This window comes from Augochlora pura, chromosome 3 (assembly GCF_028453695.1).
Source record: "Augochlora pura isolate Apur16 chromosome 3, APUR_v2.2.1, whole genome shotgun sequence".
Classification (NCBI taxonomy): domain Eukaryota; kingdom Metazoa; phylum Arthropoda; class Insecta; order Hymenoptera; family Halictidae; genus Augochlora; species Augochlora pura.
In genome coordinates this window covers 18,735,393-18,758,280 of record NC_135774.1, presented here as the reverse complement: position 1 = coordinate 18,758,280, position 22,888 = coordinate 18,735,393, and the positions used below count along the sequence as shown (strand labels likewise).

The following is a 22,888-nucleotide window of genomic DNA, read 5'->3' as shown; positions in this document are numbered from 1 at the left end:
AAGATCCAAAAGTAACACCCACACCTACGCCCGGTTGGACACTTCCTCTCTGCGCCTGCCCCCCTCAGTAAGGAGGTAGAGGACGTCTTACATGCCGAAAAGCAATAAGGAGAAGTGTCTCCCGTTGCAGGAGGGTGCCACGTTTGGATGCCCACGCCGCATGATAATTCGCCGAATATGAGATCTACGAAACTCCGAGAGATTGCGCAGGCAAGACCACCATGGTTGATCCGAAAATTGACAACGAATAACGAACAAGTGAAGCTAAGGCAATAATATTCGACATACTCTTAGCGATTCTGGTAACTCCGGGACGCTACACCCCGTGCCTCCGATGGCGAATGCACCCGTGGGACGGAGACCCCTGGGTGATCTTAATACTACTTAAATAAGACGCACTTATTAATAAGTCGCACGCATCCCTTGGCGAACGATGATCCCACGGCAGCTGATGATCCTACGGCAGATGACCTGTAATAATCTAAAATAAATTATTAATTAGTTAGAACATATACAATTATACAAGCTAACCCGCACACGAGTGCAATTTGAAAGGGAAATCCAACGCTGAACAACCGAATCACATCGGAAACCGAACCAACATTCAAAAACCAACCGAAATCTAATAAACTTAAATTAAGAACCCTAACGAACTATAGACGCCTCGGGTACTACGGGGACGCTACGTCCCGTACTCACTCAAGGGCCCCTCCCATGAGTGAGTCCCTGAAGGACTTCCCGATCGGAGGTATACCAAGTTCGACAATCTTTGAAGGACAAATTATTTCCAATACTGATTTAAAGTATTACTAAAATTACGCATCCATCGATGAACGAGGCGATGATATTCCTCAATATAAGTCCAATTTGAGAATCATATAATATATTTGTTACAGCCTTATACACTACTTTACGATTTAGAAAAGAATTTGTAATCTACAGCTTTTAGCTCGACAACATTCTCGACTGAAAACGCATTACAGTTCGTAAGGTATCCTGAGTCGAGGATGGTACCGATTGCCCGGGTCTCGCCACGAGGAGGTTGCTGCTTTTAGAGACTCACGAGAAAGTCAGAGCGAATAATTATATTTTTCATGTAGAGAGGAATGGAAAATCAATAGGGTGAAGGTAACACAGATCATTTGTTTCTATCACTGATTTATAAAATTTTATGTTAAATATCTCAAATGAAACGAGACAGTACACTGTTAACGTCGATATTAATTTCTTAGATCCAAAAGTGACGATTCCCGTGCACTTTGATCTTTTCGTACGGCTATTCGAAGCGTGGCATTTATTTATTTCGCAACTCTAACGCAAGATGCAACGTGTTGATAATTTTCGCAAAACTGATATAACCATCATTAATTCTTTCTGCAGCAGTAAGAAAAATAGCAAATGCTACACTGCGAAGGGTTGCAGTTGCAGCATGGGCCTTGGAAGACGAAAAGCAGACGAGATCCAAAACGAGTGGATTTTAAAAATCTACAAAATTTTCCAACCCGATACGCGATCGTATTTTTTCGCTACGCTATCTTCGAAACAAATGAGCATCAATCAAAATGGGATCGTGATTATTTTATTCGAAACACTATGCTTTAAACAATTAATTTCAATACTAGCGATAATCGCGTCTTTTTCATTCGAGAAGTATTCTAGTCATTCTTATACAGTGAATTATAATAGTTCCTCTAATATTTCCAAAAGGATCAAGTCATTTAGATCGGTTTCAAAAAAGTTATACCATTTTAAAAGGTATGTGGTCATTTTTACACCTTCCTGTACATATTTACACAATCTGGCAATATATTATGGTGATCTCTTTCATGTGAAACAACTTGTAGTATAAAACGGTTTTCGGGTGCGAGAACGACAAATGAATCGCTATAGTAGCGTATCGTTCAAAAAGGTGACATAAATGGAAGACATTACAGCGGCACATTTTATAATCGATTCGAAGTAACCCCTTAAAGTCCAATCAGTCTTCTCCAAGCTATCAATCGCGATTTATCAATCTTTCGACATAATTCCGAATTTCCCTTCAAACTTTAATGGATCGATCATACATGGCGATTCTTCAGCTCTCCTTCGAACCCTCGACAGGTCAAGAGCTACTACAGAAAAATATTTACAAATTAATTCGTAACAGTATCTCATAAACCAATCATTATACCTCTTTGTGGTCTTAAATCTTTCTTCAAACATTAAGACCACTACGTCAGTTGTATATGTTGTATCTACCTTTATTCTGATCTATGCTGTGAAATCAAACTTTGTTAAAGCCTACGAAGTATAAAAAAGATTACGAAAGCTGATGCTTTAACAAGGTTTATCTTTTTCATTCGAGCATAGATAATTAAGCAGACCTGTACTTGTACTTTGTTTTATGGATACTGGTATGACAGTTTTTATGTAAAAAACAGTATATTTTTGCAATTTATAGTCTGTAAAATTTTGTTTCAGTTTAGCGAAATTTGCCATACCTTATTTATTATTGGGCTTACATCATTTCAGTTGTATATTGAGATCTTTGTTCGTTATTGTTAATTTGAAGTTATGAAACACGTAAGCATGTTATTGTTAACGTTTTATTACTTCCTATTATAATTTTTCGCTTTTACTTGTTTAAGATACTATTTTCTATTTGCATTGTATATCACGTATCAACCAGAAACAAAGCAATGTTTAAATAAAATATTAATCAACTTGTTCTGTTGATATCCTCTGATTGGTGATATTCTAACATCTTTGCAAAGCTTGTACAATATTTGGCATCAGAAAAAATATTATTATTGAATATCCAATTTTATACATATTTCTAGTACAGCTATCTTAACACATTAAAGGCGGGGGATCTTGACGAAAGTATGCTAGGTAACGTTTCAAACCACAAAACATACTAAATACAAATGTAAAGTGGCGCATGAATTGCGCGATATGGTTGCAAACCGTACTAATACGACCTCCGCCTTTAAGCTACAGTCGAGATAAATCGTATTACATACTACGACTCCCGCCTTTAAGCTACAGTCGAGATGAATCGTAGTATTACGACTCCCGCCTTTAATGTGTTAATATGTTCATATTCAAATTAATGAAAGAATCGATCACTTCTATTTCCAAAAATGTTGTTCTAGTGATCTATTAGATCTTTTCTAATAAAATCGAATAAAATCTAATATCGAATCGCTCAAAGAGAAGAAAAATTGTTTCCTTTTATTTAAATGAACATTTTATTGACTAAAATATAGCTGATCACTTAAACAATTAATTTGTAACCGTTAAGGAACCCAACATATTAGTTAGCGAGAAAGTTCTGCCTTATTTTACTACCTGCAGGTAATTTTACCTGCTAGGTTATGTCACTGTGAACGTTATGTCAAGATCATTTCATAAGTTCATTACGGAGGGTGAAAAGCGGATCTTTTGCCATAATATAAAGAGAAAAAAAGTTTACTGTAAACCTGAAACATCCACCACAATTATTTCAAAACAAGATCTTCATCAATGAAAGACAATCTCTGTTCATGGTGGTGGATGGAAGAGGTTCAGCATATTACGAGCTACTTAAACAGACGCAAACCATCAAATCGGATACTTATTGTAACCAGCTTGATGAATTGAATGTAACTATCAAGGAAAAGCTGCCGGATTAGAGAACGGAAAAGGAATTCTATTCCATCAAGATAATGCAGAACTACATATTGCAATGGTGACGCAAGAAAAGTTGAATGAGCTTGGATGGGAAGTTCGTAGTCACTGATCATATTCACCTCATATAACTTTATGGGATTACTATCTATTTTGATCCCTTCAGAATTATCTGGCGGGAAAGAAGCTTCTTTCGAAGCTGTGTCCATGGCAGTTGCTAAATATTATGAGTCTATGGCAATTTCTGAATATTTTGGGTCTACAGGTGAGAACTTCGTTAAGAAAATCAATAAGTTATTGAAAAATGTGATTGAGTGATTACAATTAGTGGATATTATATTACACAAATTGCAATAATTATATTACTGAAATATTCAGTGGGCCGCATTAATATTCGGAAGTCATCGTATTCGAGAAATTTTTACTCTGTATCTTTACTGTTTGTTGAATTAATGAATTTATAGGTTTTTAATAAGTCAGAACACTTACTTTAGATTCTACAAACATAAGTTTTATTTACATAATTTGTATAGTTTTATTGTTAATTGATATTAAATGAACTAGTGCTTAATTTTCACGTCGCAAAAATATTCGGACACTTTACAAATTATAATCTGGTCATTAAGGATATACGTATACTGTAACAAAAATAAATCGATGTTAATACTTTGTTGGATTGCCCTTTTGCCGAATTACATGGTTTAATCGTTTAGACATACTAGAAATAATTTTATTTAAATATTCTAATGGAATACGTGACCATTCTCCGGTTATTCGCAATTTTAATTCTTCTTCAGACTTAATTGGCGACATTCTGATTCGAAGATCTATGTAATCCCTTAAATTTTCAATTGGATTTAGATCTGGAGATTGTGGAGGAGTTTACAATACGTTTGGGCAATTAATAAATACTCTTGAACTATACGAGATTTATGTTTGGGGTCATTATCTTGGTAAAATTTAAAATTGTTACGAATGTTCATATTAATAGCTCTTTTTAGTAAATTTGGTTTCAAAATATTTAAATATTTATTTCTGTCTAAAATTCTATCAAAAACTAATTCACCCACTCCAGCAGCTGAGACACAACCCCACACTATTACACTTCCTCCACCGTGTTTCAACGTTGGTTTAAGATTCTTAATAAGAAGTTCTTTATTAGCTTTACGCCATATATGTAAGTTTGTGCCCATCAGACCCGAAAATATTATATTTGCTTTTGTCTGCAAAAATTACATTTTTCCACCATGTTTCTTCTTTAGAAGTGTATTCTTTAGCGAAGGGTAATCGCTTCTTTCGATTAATATCGTTAATACATGGCATTTTTCGGGCGACTCTGCCATGATATCCATTTTCATGAAGCATCCGACGAACTGTTTCGGGATGAATCTTCTTGCCGGTCTCCTCAAAAAACTCTGCTGTCAATTTTGTGGTACTTAACACGTTGACGACGGCTTGACTCACCGGTGGGTCATACGTGTCAGACCCGTGGGCTGCGGTACATTTGTTTATTTTCCTTGTATTTCACAAAATAGATACTACAAAATAGGTTCATGTTATTTTATCTGAACATTATAAACAGATATTTAATAGTAAAAACATAGAAATTCAATATTATAAACTTAACATAATTATTTAATTTTTTTAAATTTCGGGCGCCAACTCACAGCGAAAATCGTGAATATCGGCGCCGGCGTCAACGCGTTAAACTAGGGTCTACTTTTATTTTCCTAATAATATTATGTTTATCGCGATCGTTAAGTAACTTTGAGCGACCTTTTTGAGGGATTTCTCTATACGATTTTCCTTATTCGCGATGATAAATAACAAGTTGGCGTACATTAAACGAGGTACTATTCCCTTTACGTGGCACATTCGCAGCTAATATGTGCAACACGAACAAAATTTGAAGTGGAACTAATTCTATGAGGTAGTGCTTACATCATATGTTTACAAACGTTGCTATCAAGCGAAGTATTCATCTTAACAGGGCACTTAAACTACGAAGCGTATGGAACATTCGAATATTTTTGCGACGTCAAAATTAAGCACTAGTTCATTTAATATCAATTAATAATAAAACTATACAAATTATCTAAATAAAACTTATGTTTGTAGAATCTAAAGTAAGTTTTCTGACTTAATAAAAACCTATAAATTCATTAATTCAACAAACAGTAAAGATACGGAGTAAAAATTTCTCAAATATGATGATGTCCGAATATGAATGCGGCCCACTGTAAGTAAACGTTATTAAAACTGATTGAAATGTTTTATTTTGAAATACGGCGACCTAATACCATTTCACGCGGCTTAATGCTCATTTCCGTCGCATTATTGCAAAATGGTACGCGGAATATGTTCTCACGCGAAGATTCACAGTCCGATGGTAACGAGATTCTAAAAGTAGCGTTTATAATGCCAAGTCGAGCGAATAAACTTTTTACAACGTCTGAAAATGGACGACGCTCGTTCCGGAAGTATGGTCGCGCGAGTAAAAAGACAATGCGGCCGCCGGTAAAGTGTCGTGAATATTGGCATGAAACATCGATGGAAGGCGACTCTAACGCTACATGCTACCCATGCTCTCTGCGTGTATATCTCGTGTAACATAACGCGTGTCAGTTGTTAACTGTCGGCCATGCGATGAAAACTGTCAGGAGCGCTGATGATTTACCGCAGCGCTTGATGTCGGCGCGCATGGAAACAAATGGACTGATTCTACAAAGAGATTTCACGTGCGAGGTGTGATTATCGAAAGTGCTTAAAAATTTATCCGGTTCATCGAGCACCATCATTAGCGATTTCCCCCGGGGGGGAGGGAGGGGGGGGGGGCTTTGACTTCCACGCTTCTGTTAATTAAACTGTTTTACCCACCGATTTAAACACACCGGCCGACCGGCGTTCCCTCTACACAAACTTTCGGCTCGCGATGTAATTTTGTGAAACACGCACCGAAGAATCGAAATAATTGCTTGTCTGTCTAATGGCTCGTGCTGGTCGGTTCTGTATCGCGTATCCACGTGTACGCGGAAATTTTCAGATATTCTGAAACAAGTTGCAAAAAACCGTTGATACAACTTTATTAAAACTTTCGCAGTTTGCTAACATCTACCTGTACTGAACGTTTCGTTTTATAGTAATAAATGATTAGAATTTCCATTATACGATTAAACAATTTATATGCTGTCGGATAATATCTTTTTAATTTTCCTATTCGCGAAATTACTTGAAATAATTTTAACTCGTAATTATAATGGGATATTATTACTACTCTTGATCTATGAAAGGAAAGTCTTAATAAATTCATAATCAGTTTTATATTACAATAAAAATTGTAATGAAATAATATTTGAAGAAAGGCATAATCGAGCTATGGTCAAATATTTCAGGATTCATCTAATTTATTATAATTAATCAAATTATTCAAAATTCCAACTCAAAGATATTTCATTCACCGTTTAAATAGAAAAGAAAAATCTAGATTATTTACGCCGAGTCTGATTATTTTAGGAACTAAATATATAATTGAATTTTAGGGAGGAGATCAGTAATCTCCATTACAATGGCAAACAGGACGTTCTGCGTGCGAACAGACGAATTAAAGGATGACGAGGAATGGCTAGGCTATTCCTTGGAGATCTTCTCGAGAGCTTTTCATTTATTGAAAAATTTTACGGAGCTTTACAAGTACGTTTCACTTGCAATTAATTACTTTGTATACAATATAGAAGCCGCACAACATTACCATCACAATTATGATTAAATATTCAATGAGAATTAAAATTGTATATGATAGTATTTTTTAGGACTGTGATACAAATGACGATTATGTTTAGAACTATTTATTTTGCACGATAAAAATAGATCGCGTATGGGCAACCGCTGTGGGCTAGATCATGATAGGATGCATCTGTTCGGAGCATTGAGCGTGGTAACCGGCGCAATGAAATACAAACGACCTGATTTATTTCGCGACATCTGCGGCTGTGTACGACAAGATGAACAAAATGTCATACCTGATTGCATAATTCAACACGTAAGATTTGTTACACGGGCGTGAAACACATCTTTATACGTCTACAGACAAATGAAACAAAAACATATGTTTAATCTATCATTAAAGAAATTCTTAATTAAATCAATTTTAATTCCGATTCATAGAATATTAATTTCGATTAATATTTCTCTATTCCTTTAATGCCGGATCACTTAATACAAATCAACTTGCCATTAAATCATTCGACTTATACAGCACGAATTAAAATGATGTATACGTGCATTAGGTCGAGTCATAAATAACTTCCAATGCAGCTAGGTAGAATCTATTGTTCGTTTCTATGCACAATGAGTCACCGGGACAAATGAATTTTTGCTTTTACTAAATAGAGGATTAAAATTAAAAAAGGGTTTCAAGTAAATAAAATAAAAGAAACAAACTAGATAAATAAGGGGAAAATAAAATAAATGTCTGATAAAAGAGGAAGTTATTTACGAATCGACGTAATGGTTAACTGAAATTTATTAACAATATTTTGTTGTTTATGGTTGAAGTATGACTAAGTTTCAATACAAAAGATGTGAAATTCATGTACATAGAGTGGCTTCAGCTTTGTCATTAAGCACAATTAATACTAAAAATAATGTTTAGTAGAAAATGACTATCGAGTGGTATAACTGGTTCTTCAAATAGATAAATAAAGTGTTGACCAACCTGCAAAAATGTTGCGTGATCGAAAACATCGTCGGCGATTTGAAAGGCATGATGGGGGTCCTCGAGGAAATTCTGATCCATTCAACGTCGGTAGAGCTAGGGATATTGTCCAATCTGCTCCATGAAATAATGAAAAAACTGATATCTTGTCGTGACACTTCGTCAGGTAATTGCGCAATGACTGCGAATAACAAACAATGTATTCGTTATTCATTTTCAGATTAATTACTTGAGCGCTCACTGTAACGAAAATGAAAACTAGAACGTTACCTACGATTTTACAACTTTTATTGCAGCAACATTTGTTTATTTGCGCCGAGTATATTATTTTTATTATAGATCAACTCACCCACGCTGACGCAACCGGGGTGCTGCGCTCTGTAAACAATTTCATTCGAGATTGGAGCATGAGAAACTCGCTTTGCAGATTTTGCGGCCGTGGTGCTAGTAAAGTGGCTCAGCAATGGGTAAGCAATATCTACAATAATTTAGCAAATCGTCGAATATATCTAATCAAAGTAGCGCAACAGAATTTTTTTCAAAGTCAATTTTTATATCCGATTTTTTTTCAGGGTACATACTGCTGCAAAAGTCTTGAATCGTATTACAATATTTGCGAAGAATGGTGGCAACAGCAATCGATATCTGTGAGTCTTTTAAAACTATGTCGTTCGAGCGTTATTAATTTAAAATTTGCAGTGTCATATTGCGAATTTTAACGTAAACATTCTTTTTATTCTGTCAACACATTCCATGATTTCTCAACGCTTCTCATAACCTTTTTAATATTTTAAAAATTATATATTTAATTTAAATATATAATGGTATGAATGTAAGCTAATATATTTTAATAAGAATTTCGTGAAGAATAATTTTGCAATTTCTTAATTGATATGTTGGGTAATTTAATTTGTAACAAGAAATATTCGACAATGTAAAACCATGTTGCAATACATCTCGAATGGATTGTTAGCTCCATATTATTTTTAATTACAACAAATGCCTAGAAGCAACCTTCTTTTGTATCAGTATATTGAAAGAGTACATAATTAACTATATTCAATAAATCCAGTGTTACTTCTAAATAAAACATCGGAATAATATTAGATTGCAGTAACATACATTGCGTAAAAATTTTTAGCCTATATCATTACTAAACTAAATTAGTAAAATGTTTCATGAACTAAATTAATAAAAATGTTTTATTCTTAGTATAATAAAAGGCCACACAATCCGCTATAGTAAGTTGAACAAATTAAATGTTACATCATAATCAAAGATAGTACAAATAGTATTTCACCTAAATATCATCTAGTATTCCACCATTAAATGACCAATTAATGCTGAATTATTATAAAAATGATCAATTCATGCTGCGACTCTATTAGAAAGCTACGCCTTAATTAACTGCAGTAGATACAACAAATCAATTGTTACTTTCTAAACAAAAATTTGATCCACTCTAATAATCAGTACAGACAGTATTTCACCTAAATCATCGCTTATTTCATCGGCACAAGAATTCCTGAAAATATTCTAATTTATTTTCGCTGCCGAAACGTCTGATCGACAGAGCGCTTGGAAAGCAGAACACAGCGACGCCCGAATGAAGCAGTCGAAGAGCGACGGCGATTGCACGGGGTTCTTTTCCCGAGTAGCCGAGGAGAGACGAGTTGCGGGTAATGAATCCGACGTCGAAGACGTAAGGTGGACTGCATGTGTTCCGCGGAAGCCCGGAGTCGTCGACCGTACCGTAAACCGCTGGGACGCCGATGGGCCAATCTCGACGTTTGGAAAAGTGGCCGGATCTTCGCCGAGGAAAACAGAGGCGGGAGATTGCGGTGGTGCAGCTGGACGAGGACCGGATAAATTCGAGGGAATCGAGGGCGGAGATTTAAGAACGGCATCGTGCCGTACGATCGACGGGGACCGTGCTCCGGCGAGGTGTCGCAGACGGGTGAAACGTGACGGTGCTCTTTACGAAGAGCGCGCCGAGTCACGGGCAGCCTTGGACACGGACGTAGAAGGAACAGCTGTTGGAAAAATGAGCGAAATTAAAAGCGACAAGATCTCGGCTCGCGACCGTAGAAGAGACAGACTGTTCAAGAGAGACGGCGAGGCAAATGGGGTCGACCAATCACCCGGGAAGAAGCCCGGGGATCTATCAAGGTCGTCGGAGCTCGAACGAGGCTATCGGAAAGCTGATTCGCCGAGAGGCATACGATCGAGGAAGATGAAGCCAAAAGCAGGAGATTATGAGGACGGTGGTCGATCGGACCGAGACGAAAGGACGCCGAAAGGTAAGAAGTCGAAAGCGAAGAAGCTGAGCTCTAGGGATGACGAAGAGTACGAGGAGCCGTCGCGCAGCAAGAAGAAGTCGAAGAGGGCGCAAAGTTTGGAACCGATCGACGAGGAATATGATAAAGGTGCTAGTTCTAGGAAGCGATTATCGGGAAGGTCGAGAGAAAAAGGAGATACGAATGACGAAGGGAAAACCGAACGGCGTGGCGCGAAGAGGGTGGGAATAAAGAAGAACCACGAATTCGATGGGAAGTTGGGCGCTGGCGAGGACATAAGCGCTCGGGAACAAAAGATGAAAAAAAAGGGTGCACTTGACAGCACGGAGGGAGGAGAAAGTGTTCGTAAACGTGATGGGAAACGGAGTGGTCGATCGAGCGACGACGAAGCCGATTCGGACGTAATGAAGAGGGGCAAGCCCGGTAGGTACGATTTGTAAGAATTTGATAGTGTCAGCGGGGGGTGCTGGGGGAACTTGAACGTCCCTGCGACGATTTTTAATGACAAATGGTCCGGGTACTCGGTATATAGTTCATTGTCTCTTTTTATGGAAGGTTAATGTGATTTGAATTTCGCGCTTCTTTTTACCAATTTACTAAATTAAAAATGACACGTGGTATGAGATCGATGTTACATATTTCTCTGTTTTAAAGTGGGAAGATAATATCCGTAATAATTATTAATAAATTTAAATAGTTACAGGTAATATATCATTCTGTTTGATTCTTTATACAAAATAAAATGCTTCTCGAATTTTAGTATTCGAGATAACTAGTACGTGTATATAGATTAAAGATTAGAAATATGATTGATTAACTTTTATCATAATAATATGTAATACATAATATTGTTATATAATAATAATCCAATAATACGTAATATAATATTGTTATAGCATAATAGTCTAATTCAGGCCTATAGAGAATACCTTTCAAAATTTAAAAGCTTGGTGAAGATTACTTATTGTCGTTTAAATCATTATTATTGACTAAGTTGACTATTATACGAGAACTAAATTCACGTTACATATAAAAAAATTAATATCGGATAATAAAAGTAAAGTCTCCATAATTGTTATGCCAAGATCTATGATTTTTAATAAACATTACACCTAGAAATAAATATATAAATAAATAAATAAATATATATGTACATATATATATTTATTTATTTATTATGTATATATGTATATATATAAATGTTATAAAAAAGTTATTAACCGTAGCATTAAAAGAAAAGGGCTAACATTTATTTATTTATTAAAAGCATAAAAGATTCGTATTATCTAAACCATAAAGTGATTAAACATAGTTGACAAACAACTATTATGCAAGTAAATAGGTGTATTTTGAACTTAGTTTGTCCAGAATGAACTTTCCAGCCATCGGATGAGATTTTTCCCTGGAAAATGTAATTTCCATGATAATCCACGGTATAATAATTATACGAAACAGTAATCTACAAAACCAATGACGGTTTGTCACGAACCCAACGGCACATAATAACAACCCGTCTGCGTTCTCGTCGCGAAACAGACGTCGAAAAAAAAAGATGAGAATTAACGCGATACCAAATTTGTTCGCGGTGATAGGAAATTATGTGCGGGACGCGCAGAGTAATAAGCAGAACGTCGAAATAAAGTTTTTTCTCTTCCGTGCAAAGGGAAAATACGTGGCGGCAGAACAAGAGATAAATCAACGGCCGATTCGGAGGGCAAAAGTAAGAAAGAGACGAGCGAAGCCGGCACCGAGGGACGCGGCAAAGGTGGCCCGAGTAAAACGGACGGCGATTACAGCAAGATAAATGGATCGCGTTACCACGGCGATACGACAAAACCGTCGGATCTTTACCGAACAGGTAAACGAAAAATATTTCAAATACTCAAAACCGAAAACAAATCGATTCCGTCGATTCTTCGTTCGCGCGTCGAACAGTTAACTTCCGATTTATGGGAGCATCGATGCAAACATACGAACGACGGATCTTTTTTTGACATGTAACCGAATATGAGTGGGGATCGTTTTTGATCTTATTTAATCATTCTTTTTAACATGGTGTTTTGAGATACTCTTCTTGTTTTATACCTTATTTTTTCTATGAATTTTGAAAAATATATAGATTTTAATTAATTACCATACCAGGTGACGAAACAACGATCTTTACGTTGTTGGTTAAAATTCGTTTAGATCTCGATGTCAGAGTTTTAATTATACTTTATATAATGTTTATTTTATTGTTGTTTATTTCATGTGCGGAAAGAGTAAATTTCAAGTGTAGTGTAAGAGCATAAGATCCGACATAAAAATATATAGTATATATAGCAATAAAGTCAGATATCAAATTTTGGACATAAAAAGCATAAGATCTGTTTTGTTTTATTAAACTCATAAGTTGTATACGATTTAGTTACTGCGTTCTTTCTGAAATTTGTTCACATTGTACGAGTTATGTTTAAGTACTGTCTAGTATTAAAATACTGCACGTGATCTTACGAACTTGAACGGTGAAGTAGAACAAAATGGAAATTTCTAAACGAGGTAATTGATGCTATTTTATTGTTAAACACTAGTTGTAACGACAACAAATGCTAGGAAATGCTCTTTCATGATGCTTATTCATCTAATACAGCTTCAATTAATTATTGTTTCTTTAAGCTTCAGTTGAGGATATTCGACGAATATTCAACGAATTTATAAATTAAACGTCGTCGATTGAAGTTGCCACAAGCCTTTCTAATTAGTTTTTAATATTTAATTTTAGTCTTTTCATATTCTAGTATATAAAATCAGAACTGCATAAAAAATTTAGTTATAAATAAAACAAAATTTATAATAAAATTTCTACGCATCGTTACGTTCGTCAACAATGCAGAAAAGAATCCATACAATTTCTAGACTGGTTAATAACTACTGTAAATATCCTTTATAACCAACATGGTATTAATCATGAAATGATAAAAAATCCTTTAATCGAACTGTATATTTATTTCAGTCTAACAAATATTATATTTAAAAAGCTGCTTCACTAAGTCAGAAGAATACTTTTGACTTAGTATGGATAATAATCCATACATTGTCAATTTATAATTTTACTATATATTCTTCAATAATTTCGTAATGAAATGAAACTGTTAAAAGTCAGTGAACTTCAACATTTTACTTTTATATTATTTTGAAGTCGGTACAGTCTATTATTTATTGTTATACCCGGACAACAAGAAGAATAAGAAACAGTCGAACAGGTTTCGTTCGACCAGTTACGTATACATATAGCCAACATGGAATCATTATCGAGTCCCCTGTGATTCCACAGAGGCTGACTGAAACTCGATATCAGATCATCATTAATCGGGAACACTTGAAGCTCGGGAATGTTTGGTCATCATTATCGGATCGCATCCAAATAATGCGGTCTACGCATGTACGCCAAGTTAGACGTCCTTGTGAAATTCCTTCGTTACAGAAGACCGCCGCTTGATCGAGTACCAATTATCCAACCAGAGCTTTGTGAAGCAGGGCTGGACCACGATGCCGATCCCTAAAACCATGAGGAAAGTCTCCCACTATCAGGCCAAGTCGGCAAAACCCCACATGAATTGGTACATCGAGATTGCACATATTACGTAATGGTTATAGCTACATTTTAATTATTATATATTAATTAATCGTCAAATCAGGTGTTGAAATAACGATTTTTACACAGTTAGTTAAAATTCGTCCAGATCTCGTTGTCGTAGTCGCTAATTATACTTTATATAATGTTTATTTTATTGTTGTTTATTCCATGCGCGGAAAGAGTAAATTTAAAATTAAAGAAGTAAGAATAAGATCTCACATAAAAATATGTAGAATGGATTACGAAGGCAAAGTCTGCAACACCTCACGTGGATTAGTACATTGAGATTTCACATACTACATAATAGTTATAGTTACATTTTTATTAATATATTTGAAATAATCGTTAAATTAGGTGTTGAAATAATGATATTTATGCTGTTGATTAAAATTCGTCTAGATCGTCTAGATTATATAATGTTTAATTCATCGTTTATTTTATTGTTGCTTATTTCATGTGCAGAAACAGTAAATTTTAAATAAAATAATTAAGGTCTGACATAATACTATATCACATATGCGGCTGGACCATAATGCTTAAAACCACGAGTTGTATTATGCATGAGACAGTTATATTTCATATAGGTTGGAAATAAGCCGATCACTTTTATCAGTCAAACAAACTGTGAATGATTAACGCAAATTACCATACAGAAACTTCGCTCCTTAGATTTCAGTCCGTATTCCATTTAAATACTTTTGTTACAAAAATATACAATTTTGCAAAGATTTTATCTTATTTTTGTGAAATACGAAATTCATGTTTAACAAAAGAATTCAGTAAAAAATAAACGGTACTGATTACTATTATTATTAAAAAGATTTATCGTTAACAACGAAACTCCATATAACAGTATAGGAAGTTTAAGATAAGGAATTCGAATCACTTAAATAACAATGGACTGTGCAACCAACTTTCTCATTGCTAAAAATATTTTTATAATAATTATTTTATGCATAGCTTAAGAAATGTTGGCTTCTTTTATAAAGTAGAATATAATTTATTATTATATTTGAAACATTGAGCGATAACCGAAAAATAAGGGAAGCTTGCGTGTTACGAGGAAATGTTTATGCGTATTTTTATTCGCGCGTGCCGTATGAACGATAAGCAAAGTGGATTAGTTGGATGTGCATAAATCCTTTACGTGTTCAAAATTGCGAAGCTGGGCGCCTTAATTGAATTAGGTATGGCGCATCGACTATAAAATTGGATCATGTAAAGTAGCTCGTTATATTTCATGCATCAACGAATCGTCGACCCGATACTACCATAGGGTTCTCTCCTAATGGTAACGGTATAAACGCGCGTCGATTTTCTAAGCAAATAGTTCGTGACTGTTAAAGCGAATAATTACCTTTTCGTTTGCAACACGTTCGAATTAATAATTCGGATAATATTTATTTATTGTTGTTTTATAATAAACCGCTGAAATATTTTTTAGCCTTTTTTCTAACCTATAATTTAATACTTTTGCTAAAATCGCTTATTTAATGTTTCTGTTCATGAATTTTTGTACCACTTTCGTATTCATGTTTATAAATAATTTCGTATTCACAAATATATTCATATTCTTATATTTTTTCATATTCTCAAATGTTTTTATATTCGTAGATATTTTCATATCGTCAGATATTTTTATATTCATAAATATTTTCATATTCTAAAATATTTATATATTCAGAAATATTTCTATATCTTCATATATTTTTACATTTATAAATATTTTTATATCCTGAAATATTTATATATTCAGAAATACATATATCCATAGTTGCAAATATTTTCATATTCAGCAATTATTTCAATACTTTCATATTCTTAAATATTTTCATATTTTCATACTAAATTCAAAGAAACTATAATATTTCCTCAATTCGTGTAAACTGTTAGATTCGTTAACATATTTTAATTAAAACTTATATATAACTAACTATAATAATATAGCTAACTTATATTATTTCAATGTAATATTTGGATTAGTGTCGTATTAGATAAATGCAATGCAATTGTTAAGATATCTAAATATATCCGATCGCTAAGATACGTGAATAATTACTGCGTGTCGATATTACAGAATCCCTTCGTAGTAACGTGTTATTAAACTGAACTCGCGCTATAAAATATTCGTTAGTTGGCATAGTAGGTAACGGAAGGGCAAACTTCGAGATTAGTTGCTAACAAGCTAACGATTAAGTCGAAGCGTAAAGCTAACAAGACACTATTGTAGACGGTGTCGTGTTCTAGTTCGCCCCGGAAACTAACTTATATAATTTATTACGCCGAAACATTAATCTCCTTGAACGACCCCAGGTTCGAAAGGCACAAGCACCACGGAAAAATATATTACGACGACGGCGCCAGTATATTCGTGAATTTCCATCCCGACGGAACGGTGGACGTTTTCTATCCGAACGGGAAACTGGCCATTGCGTTTCGCAAATCATCAAACCGAAAATGTAATCGTAAAAGCCGAATATCAATTTAATGTAAATGCTATCGATGCTCTATTTCACACGCCATGACAGAACCACCACGGACAGTTGCTATCGCCTTTACAACCGATTTAATTTCAAATCAACAACATTTGTGGTTGATCAAATTTTTAATATAATTAAACGATCGATGTTGCGATATTAATATTTCTCTTATAAGGTCTTTATTTTATATAAATTAATGTTTCGTGCAGATATACTATCGAATATTGCATGTTATTGTCTGCAATTGCATCATTAAAATTAAGAATAAACGCTAATGATATAAAAGTTATTAAATTTCATTTTTTTATATTATCTTTTATGAGATAACCACGACATAACTTCTTTATTATTCATTTCATTTATTACACCTTATAAATACTCCCGAGCTCGTAACATTTTAAAGTTATTACATCTAATTTTTTTCAATAATTTATATATTACTTAAAACTCTTTTACAATTAAATTATTTAATGTCGCGACAGTAAAAATTCATCCAAATGCAAATATTAAACGACACGATTTTACGACTGCTTGAAAATAAGATAATTCAAAAGACATATTTCAAATTCCAATTTCATTGTATTATGTATATATATGAATTACACTTAAATAACAAATTCACAATTATTAAGTTATATCTTTTCTCTTAAATATTGAAATATTATTCTATATTAACAATTGTTACCTCAAAACTTTGCACAAAATTCTACCGCACACAAAATGTATCTGTCTCGTACGCAAATTAGCGATATTAGTGAAATAAAAATTTCATCAACCTTAAAATTAAATAAGTCGACTGCTATGCCAGAGATCGTGTTTGAATTTAATGAAACGTAGTTTTCCAGTTCAAGTATCTGACTGTTGTTCGGAAAAATTTCTTGTTCGCGTCTGTCGCCGAAAAAGTCGATGTGACATAGTACTGAAAGCGTTTGCAGAAAACAATTCACAGTCGTCGCGGGCCCGGTCGAAGCATGTAAAAATTGTTCGAATCAATTTCAAGATGGTATGTATACTGTGTTCACCCCAGGAGGCAAAGATTGCATGGGAGTGGAAAGAAAGTCGCAGATAGTCGGGGTGTTCGACACCGTGGGCAACGGCGCGGTCTTTGACGAGGACGGCGCGACAAGGTACGTGACGGAAAAGAATTTCCCAGGAATTTTTAATTACTGTCGCCGCCCCGAGACACCTCCAGTTCAAGTTTCCAATTATTTCTGCAGGCTGTCCTACAATCAGATTGGAGGAATTTGGGGGGATAATCCTGCTGGCCCGTCGCTGGTCTGGAAATGGGACGCCGACGAAAAGAACTTGCTCGTGGAAACTGTATATCTGGTGGGTCGCCAGTGTTCATGTCTCCCCTAACTTCGCCATTTGAACTTTTCGAAAGTCCCGGCTGATTTCACGTGTACTCGAAATCTGTCTAAAATGACAATAATGTTAAGAACTGCATTATTAGATCTTCATGCGCAGATTTTTCGAAAGCAAGGAACCGTATGAATTAATAAAGTCTGATAGCATTTTCACATTACTTTCACTGTGAACAATATTTTAATTATCCAGGAAAATTGTTCCTTAATTCTAATTTATGTAAAGTTATTTTTATACGTTATTTGTTATTTATTATACGTTATTTGTCATTTATCATACGTTATTTATCATTTTTTACCAAATTTCTAACAAGATCTTCTTTTTTCTAACAATTTTCTCATTGTGAAAAATAAGAAATATTATTGTTTAATAGCATGTCTTTTTATCATTTTATATACATATATGTATATATACGTATAGATTTTTCTGTTATCACTTATTCTGACTAAAGTTTTATATTTATTCTTTTATATATTTAACCCTGTTAACCGGTGATTAAAATGAATTAATTTACGAAATATTTATCTTTTATTTCTTTTTATAATTTCATACTATATTTTTATTCTACAAATGTCATTCAGATAATTGTTTTTCCCGATTCATTTCAACGATTCTGACATCATTGCAGTTTTGAGTGAATTTAGTGATTCAAATTCCGATTATCACGACTTGTTTTATAAAAATCTAAGAGAAGAAAAGATTCCTAAAAAGTTCTTCGCGACAACACAATATTTATTTATTAATATGCATGTTTCGTTAAAGTTTGCTGCATACCATAGATGCATAAAAATGTTCCACATTCATTGAAGTAATTTTATAGTCATTTATTTCTCCTCTTCGTAACCTTGTTAACCTTGTATCTATATTATTTTGCAATCTTTTCTTAACAGTATTTCTCGAACGTAATTTGGTATCGGATACAATAAAAAAATGTATTCATTTTATAAAAACTCGTCGATATATTTTCTTCAATATCATCCTATATTATACCTATATTATTTTTTAATCTTTTATTAACACTATTTCTCGAACGTAATTTGGTATCGGATACAATAAAAAAAAAGTATTCATTTTATAATAGCTCTTCAATATATTTTTCGTCAAAATCAACATCTCTCTTCGTTTAAAGTTTCCTGCCCAATTTTACGATTTTATTGATTTTTGCCGCTTATGCGGTGGCATTCTGCCGTTAACCGAAGGCCGATTAAACTGGGTTTATTTTGCCACGAATTGTTTACGTGACTCGAAAACTTAAGAGCGACTGTAACTTCTGTATACAGCGAGAAGAAGTAATATAATAGTTATGTCTAAGATTACTCCATATTCACAAATAGATCACGTGATAAAATTAACGTATCTTTTGTTTCCTTTTCATCCATTCACTATAATATAATATCGTACTTTTTTAGAGAAGAACTTACATATTCAAATATAAATCTGACGAAATGTTTGATGCACAAATAAAAAAAAAATTTCTTCTGGGTGAATTATGACCCGGTTTCGGCTTTCGATCACTAAATCTACAGTCACACTGCGATTATGCGTAGTATAACTACGCCTAAGAGTTGTGCGAAATTACATATAAATTGTTTAAGAAATTATAATTACAAAGTAATTCAATTGCATTGTAATTTAATTATATTATAATTCGTAATTCAGATCTCCATTCAATTAAATTACTGAGTAATACAATTCTATTATAAATTACAACGTAACTGAATTAAATTTACGATTCAAAAACTAATAATAGATAAAAGGAGATTGAAAACGCCATCTAAAAGTTTCAAACAGATAAACATTATATCATAATAGATCAGAAGAGATTGAAAACACCATCTCAAGGTTTCAAACAGATAAATATTATCAGAATTGTGCCAATTCAATTACACAACTCGATTTCATTCTACTTCAATTACATTGTAATTCAACTACAGTCCAATTCAATAATAAAATTCAAACCTATCTGTTAATTTAATCACCAACTGTTTGAATCTTAAGTTATATGTTTAGTCGTGTAAAAAATCTAATTATTACTTGTAAATAAAAGTTAACTTTTAATTTGTTACTTATGAGTGTTGTTGCACACAGTGCGGTGATTTTATGTTTCAAACCGATTGAACGTTTCAGGAGAAACCGGTAAATCGGATAGAGAGGTTCCTACCACGGCCGACGCGATCGTTGCAGAGGTAAGAATGATTTTCGCTCGTTCAATTGATTCGTTCGGCAACACCTGTAACGCACAACGCGCCCATTGTCAGTTCCGGAAGTGGAAAAGCACCGGCGTCGCCGGCGAGCTCGCGGAATAAGGAGAAGAAGGTCGTGGAACAGAAACCTGTTGTCGCGGTGCACGACACCGAAGAAGAGGCCACGTCCGGGTACGCCGATGAAAAAAGTAGTACAATTGTAACCCGAGCGAGGGTTACTAATTACAACGGGATCGTCCCACTGCGCGTAACGTTAATAATCAGGTTTTTCAATTAACGACCTCGGTGACCGCGGGCCGCGAAGCCCGCCGCGTCACCGCTAAATAGTTTAATGAACGCTGTTGCGCCGATGGCCAGCGATTTGTTTCGATAAACTAATATAACCATGCGCTCCGAAATTCGACGCTTGACAAAGGATTTTCACAATTGAAATGCATCCAACGTGATTTAAATCACCGATGCGATATCGATTCTCATTACAATGAAACTCTGTTTATTTACCCCGTTGATGATATGTTATTAAATGTACTGTTTCATATTCCAGCCAATGTACTCTAATAAGTGATTCGTTTTTTTTTTTAATCATGTTTCGAATTGTAAAAGGGTTTCGTGGAAAAATGTTGAATCCTTTACCACGCTTAATTTATGAGTATACATATGAGTATATCACGATTATATATTAATATATGATTAATTTTTCTTCCTTAGTGTATTTTATCTGCTATAAAAATCTTTTTTAGAGAAATTTGGGTCCACGTTTCGATACAATTTTATTATAAAATGCAGTAACGCAGAATTCACTATTTTTTTTATTTATGAACAATGTAGAGTAACGTGTGATTATTTTCTCCTGAAAATAATGCTTTTTAACTGTAACAAACTATTTCAGTAGACTGTTTACTTGAACACAAGCTGATAGAGGCGATTTACTATTTCTCCACTTATAAGTAGAACAAATAAGCAAAGTATTTTCCATGCATTTTTCGTAGAACTAATTAGGTATATTTCAAGAATGAAATAGAATATTGCTTTTAATGGAGTGTCTGAGAAAATGAACAATTCCTATATTGATATTGTTGTTCGAAGACTTATTTGATAGTACATACTAGTTCATTAATAAGTCACTTTATTGATAAGACATTTTATTCGATTCATTAATAGTTATTAGGAAAATCCACAGATATTTCAGAATTAATTTGGTATTTGGTATCAGAAGAAATTAGCGAAAGTAATTGTTCTTTACGAATATACCCGGTGCAGTTTCATATATTTTTACGTACGAGATTGGTTTCTTTATTCAACTTACAAAGTTTAATTTATAATGATCGTTTGCATCCTATTCGTTAACTCTTTCAAAGTCACTAAGGGAAATATTATAAACAATATATTTCAGATACTAAGTTCCTGATATTTGTTTCAGTTTTAAACGACACGTGTTCATTTCAATATTTCCCTGGTATCTTTTACAGTCAAGACTATTAACCCTTTGCACTCGAGTGTTGATTCTGAGGCTCCACTTAAATTATTCCACTACATTCCAAAATAATTTTTGTAACAATAGGGTTTAGATTTAAAATATTGTCAAGCAATAAAATTGTTGGTAGGAGTCGCAAGAATAAATTTTATATGCATAAAAATTTATTTTGATAAATAGAGTGGAAATACCACGAACCAGAAAAATTAATTCAGATTTACAGTTAAAATTGCTCCGAGTGCAAAGGGTAAAAAATTATAGTGTGCGCACATATCAATAATTTCGTTCCCGCTTCTAAAAATGATGTTCAATTTTCATAGGTTAACAATAACGGTAGCAAGAACAAAATATAAACAATAAGAATTAGCTTTAAACGAGTATAAAATTGAATGTTTCTCGTGCAGCACTTTCAGTGTCCAAGACGATTATGCCAAAGACAACCCACTGCTGAAAATGATCTGTTTAAAACTGACCAGCAACGTCAGCTTGAGGCTATTGAACCGAAGGGAGATCTCTCTACATTTTTTTGCTGCCAGGAAAAATATTAGGTATTCGGAACGACGCGAGAATAATGGATAACAATCGTTAACGCGCTGACAAATTTGTTCACAGATTAGAGATAGGCACGGTCCTGAATCTTGAAAAGAAAGTGTCGTCGCACTTCATAGACACGAGCTTGCGCAACGGCATAGTGAAGTAAGATTATATCAATCATCGCGAACTACATAATTCGAATGATTCAAATCGCTCGAATAATATTCATTTTCTTCCGAAAAACATTAGATGCAAATACGATGACCTGTTAAAGTCGGGCGTCAAACCAGAAGACAGTTTGTACGATTTAGTGAACAAATTACGGGAAGTTAGGAGATCGTCCAGACATCGTAAATTTATGATCGCGAAATATAAACCGTATATGTCACCGCCGAAATCTACAACAAACAGATGTCGTTTGCAGCAATAAAGAACATTATATTAACTACCATCAATCAACGCCTGTTTTTTCTTCTATGAAAATAGAATAGTTTGCCTTATTTGCTAATAAATGTATCCGCTTACTTCGGAAACAGCTGTTTGAACAAACGTG

General features: G+C 34.1%; 1 protein-coding gene across 1 annotated transcript; it reads left to right on the top strand.

The window, feature by feature from the left end:
• Positions 1-7,216: 7,216 nt before the first annotated feature.
• Positions 7,217-22,765, top strand: LOC144467689 (uncharacterized). Its single transcript, XM_078176604.1, has 15 exons — positions 7,217-7,341; positions 7,519-7,690; positions 8,345-8,531; positions 8,705-8,832; positions 8,938-9,012; positions 9,939-11,085; positions 12,326-12,520; positions 14,126-14,261; positions 16,592-16,737; positions 17,759-18,087; positions 20,251-20,309; positions 20,382-20,498; positions 22,206-22,349; positions 22,414-22,497; positions 22,585-22,765. Exons 1-15 carry the CDS (start codon positions 7,217-7,219, stop codon positions 22,763-22,765), a joined length of 3,225 nt encoding a protein of 1,074 aa, XP_078032730.1.
• Positions 22,766-22,888: the final 123 nt, after the last annotated feature.

Bases quoted from the DNA above. Each gene is read 5' to 3' on its own strand.
- LOC144467689 (XM_078176604.1), top strand. From the start codon at position 7,217: ATGGCAAACAGGACGTTCTGCGTGCGAACAGACGAATTAAAGGATGAC. The intron at 7,342-7,518 runs GTACGTTTCACT...CGATAAAAATAG, and splicing joins AATTTTACGGAGCTTTACAA to ATCGCGTATGGGCAACCGCT. The intron at 14,262-16,591 runs GTACATCGAGAT...GAACGACCCCAG, and splicing joins GCAAAACCCCACATGAATTG to GTTCGAAAGGCACAAGCACC.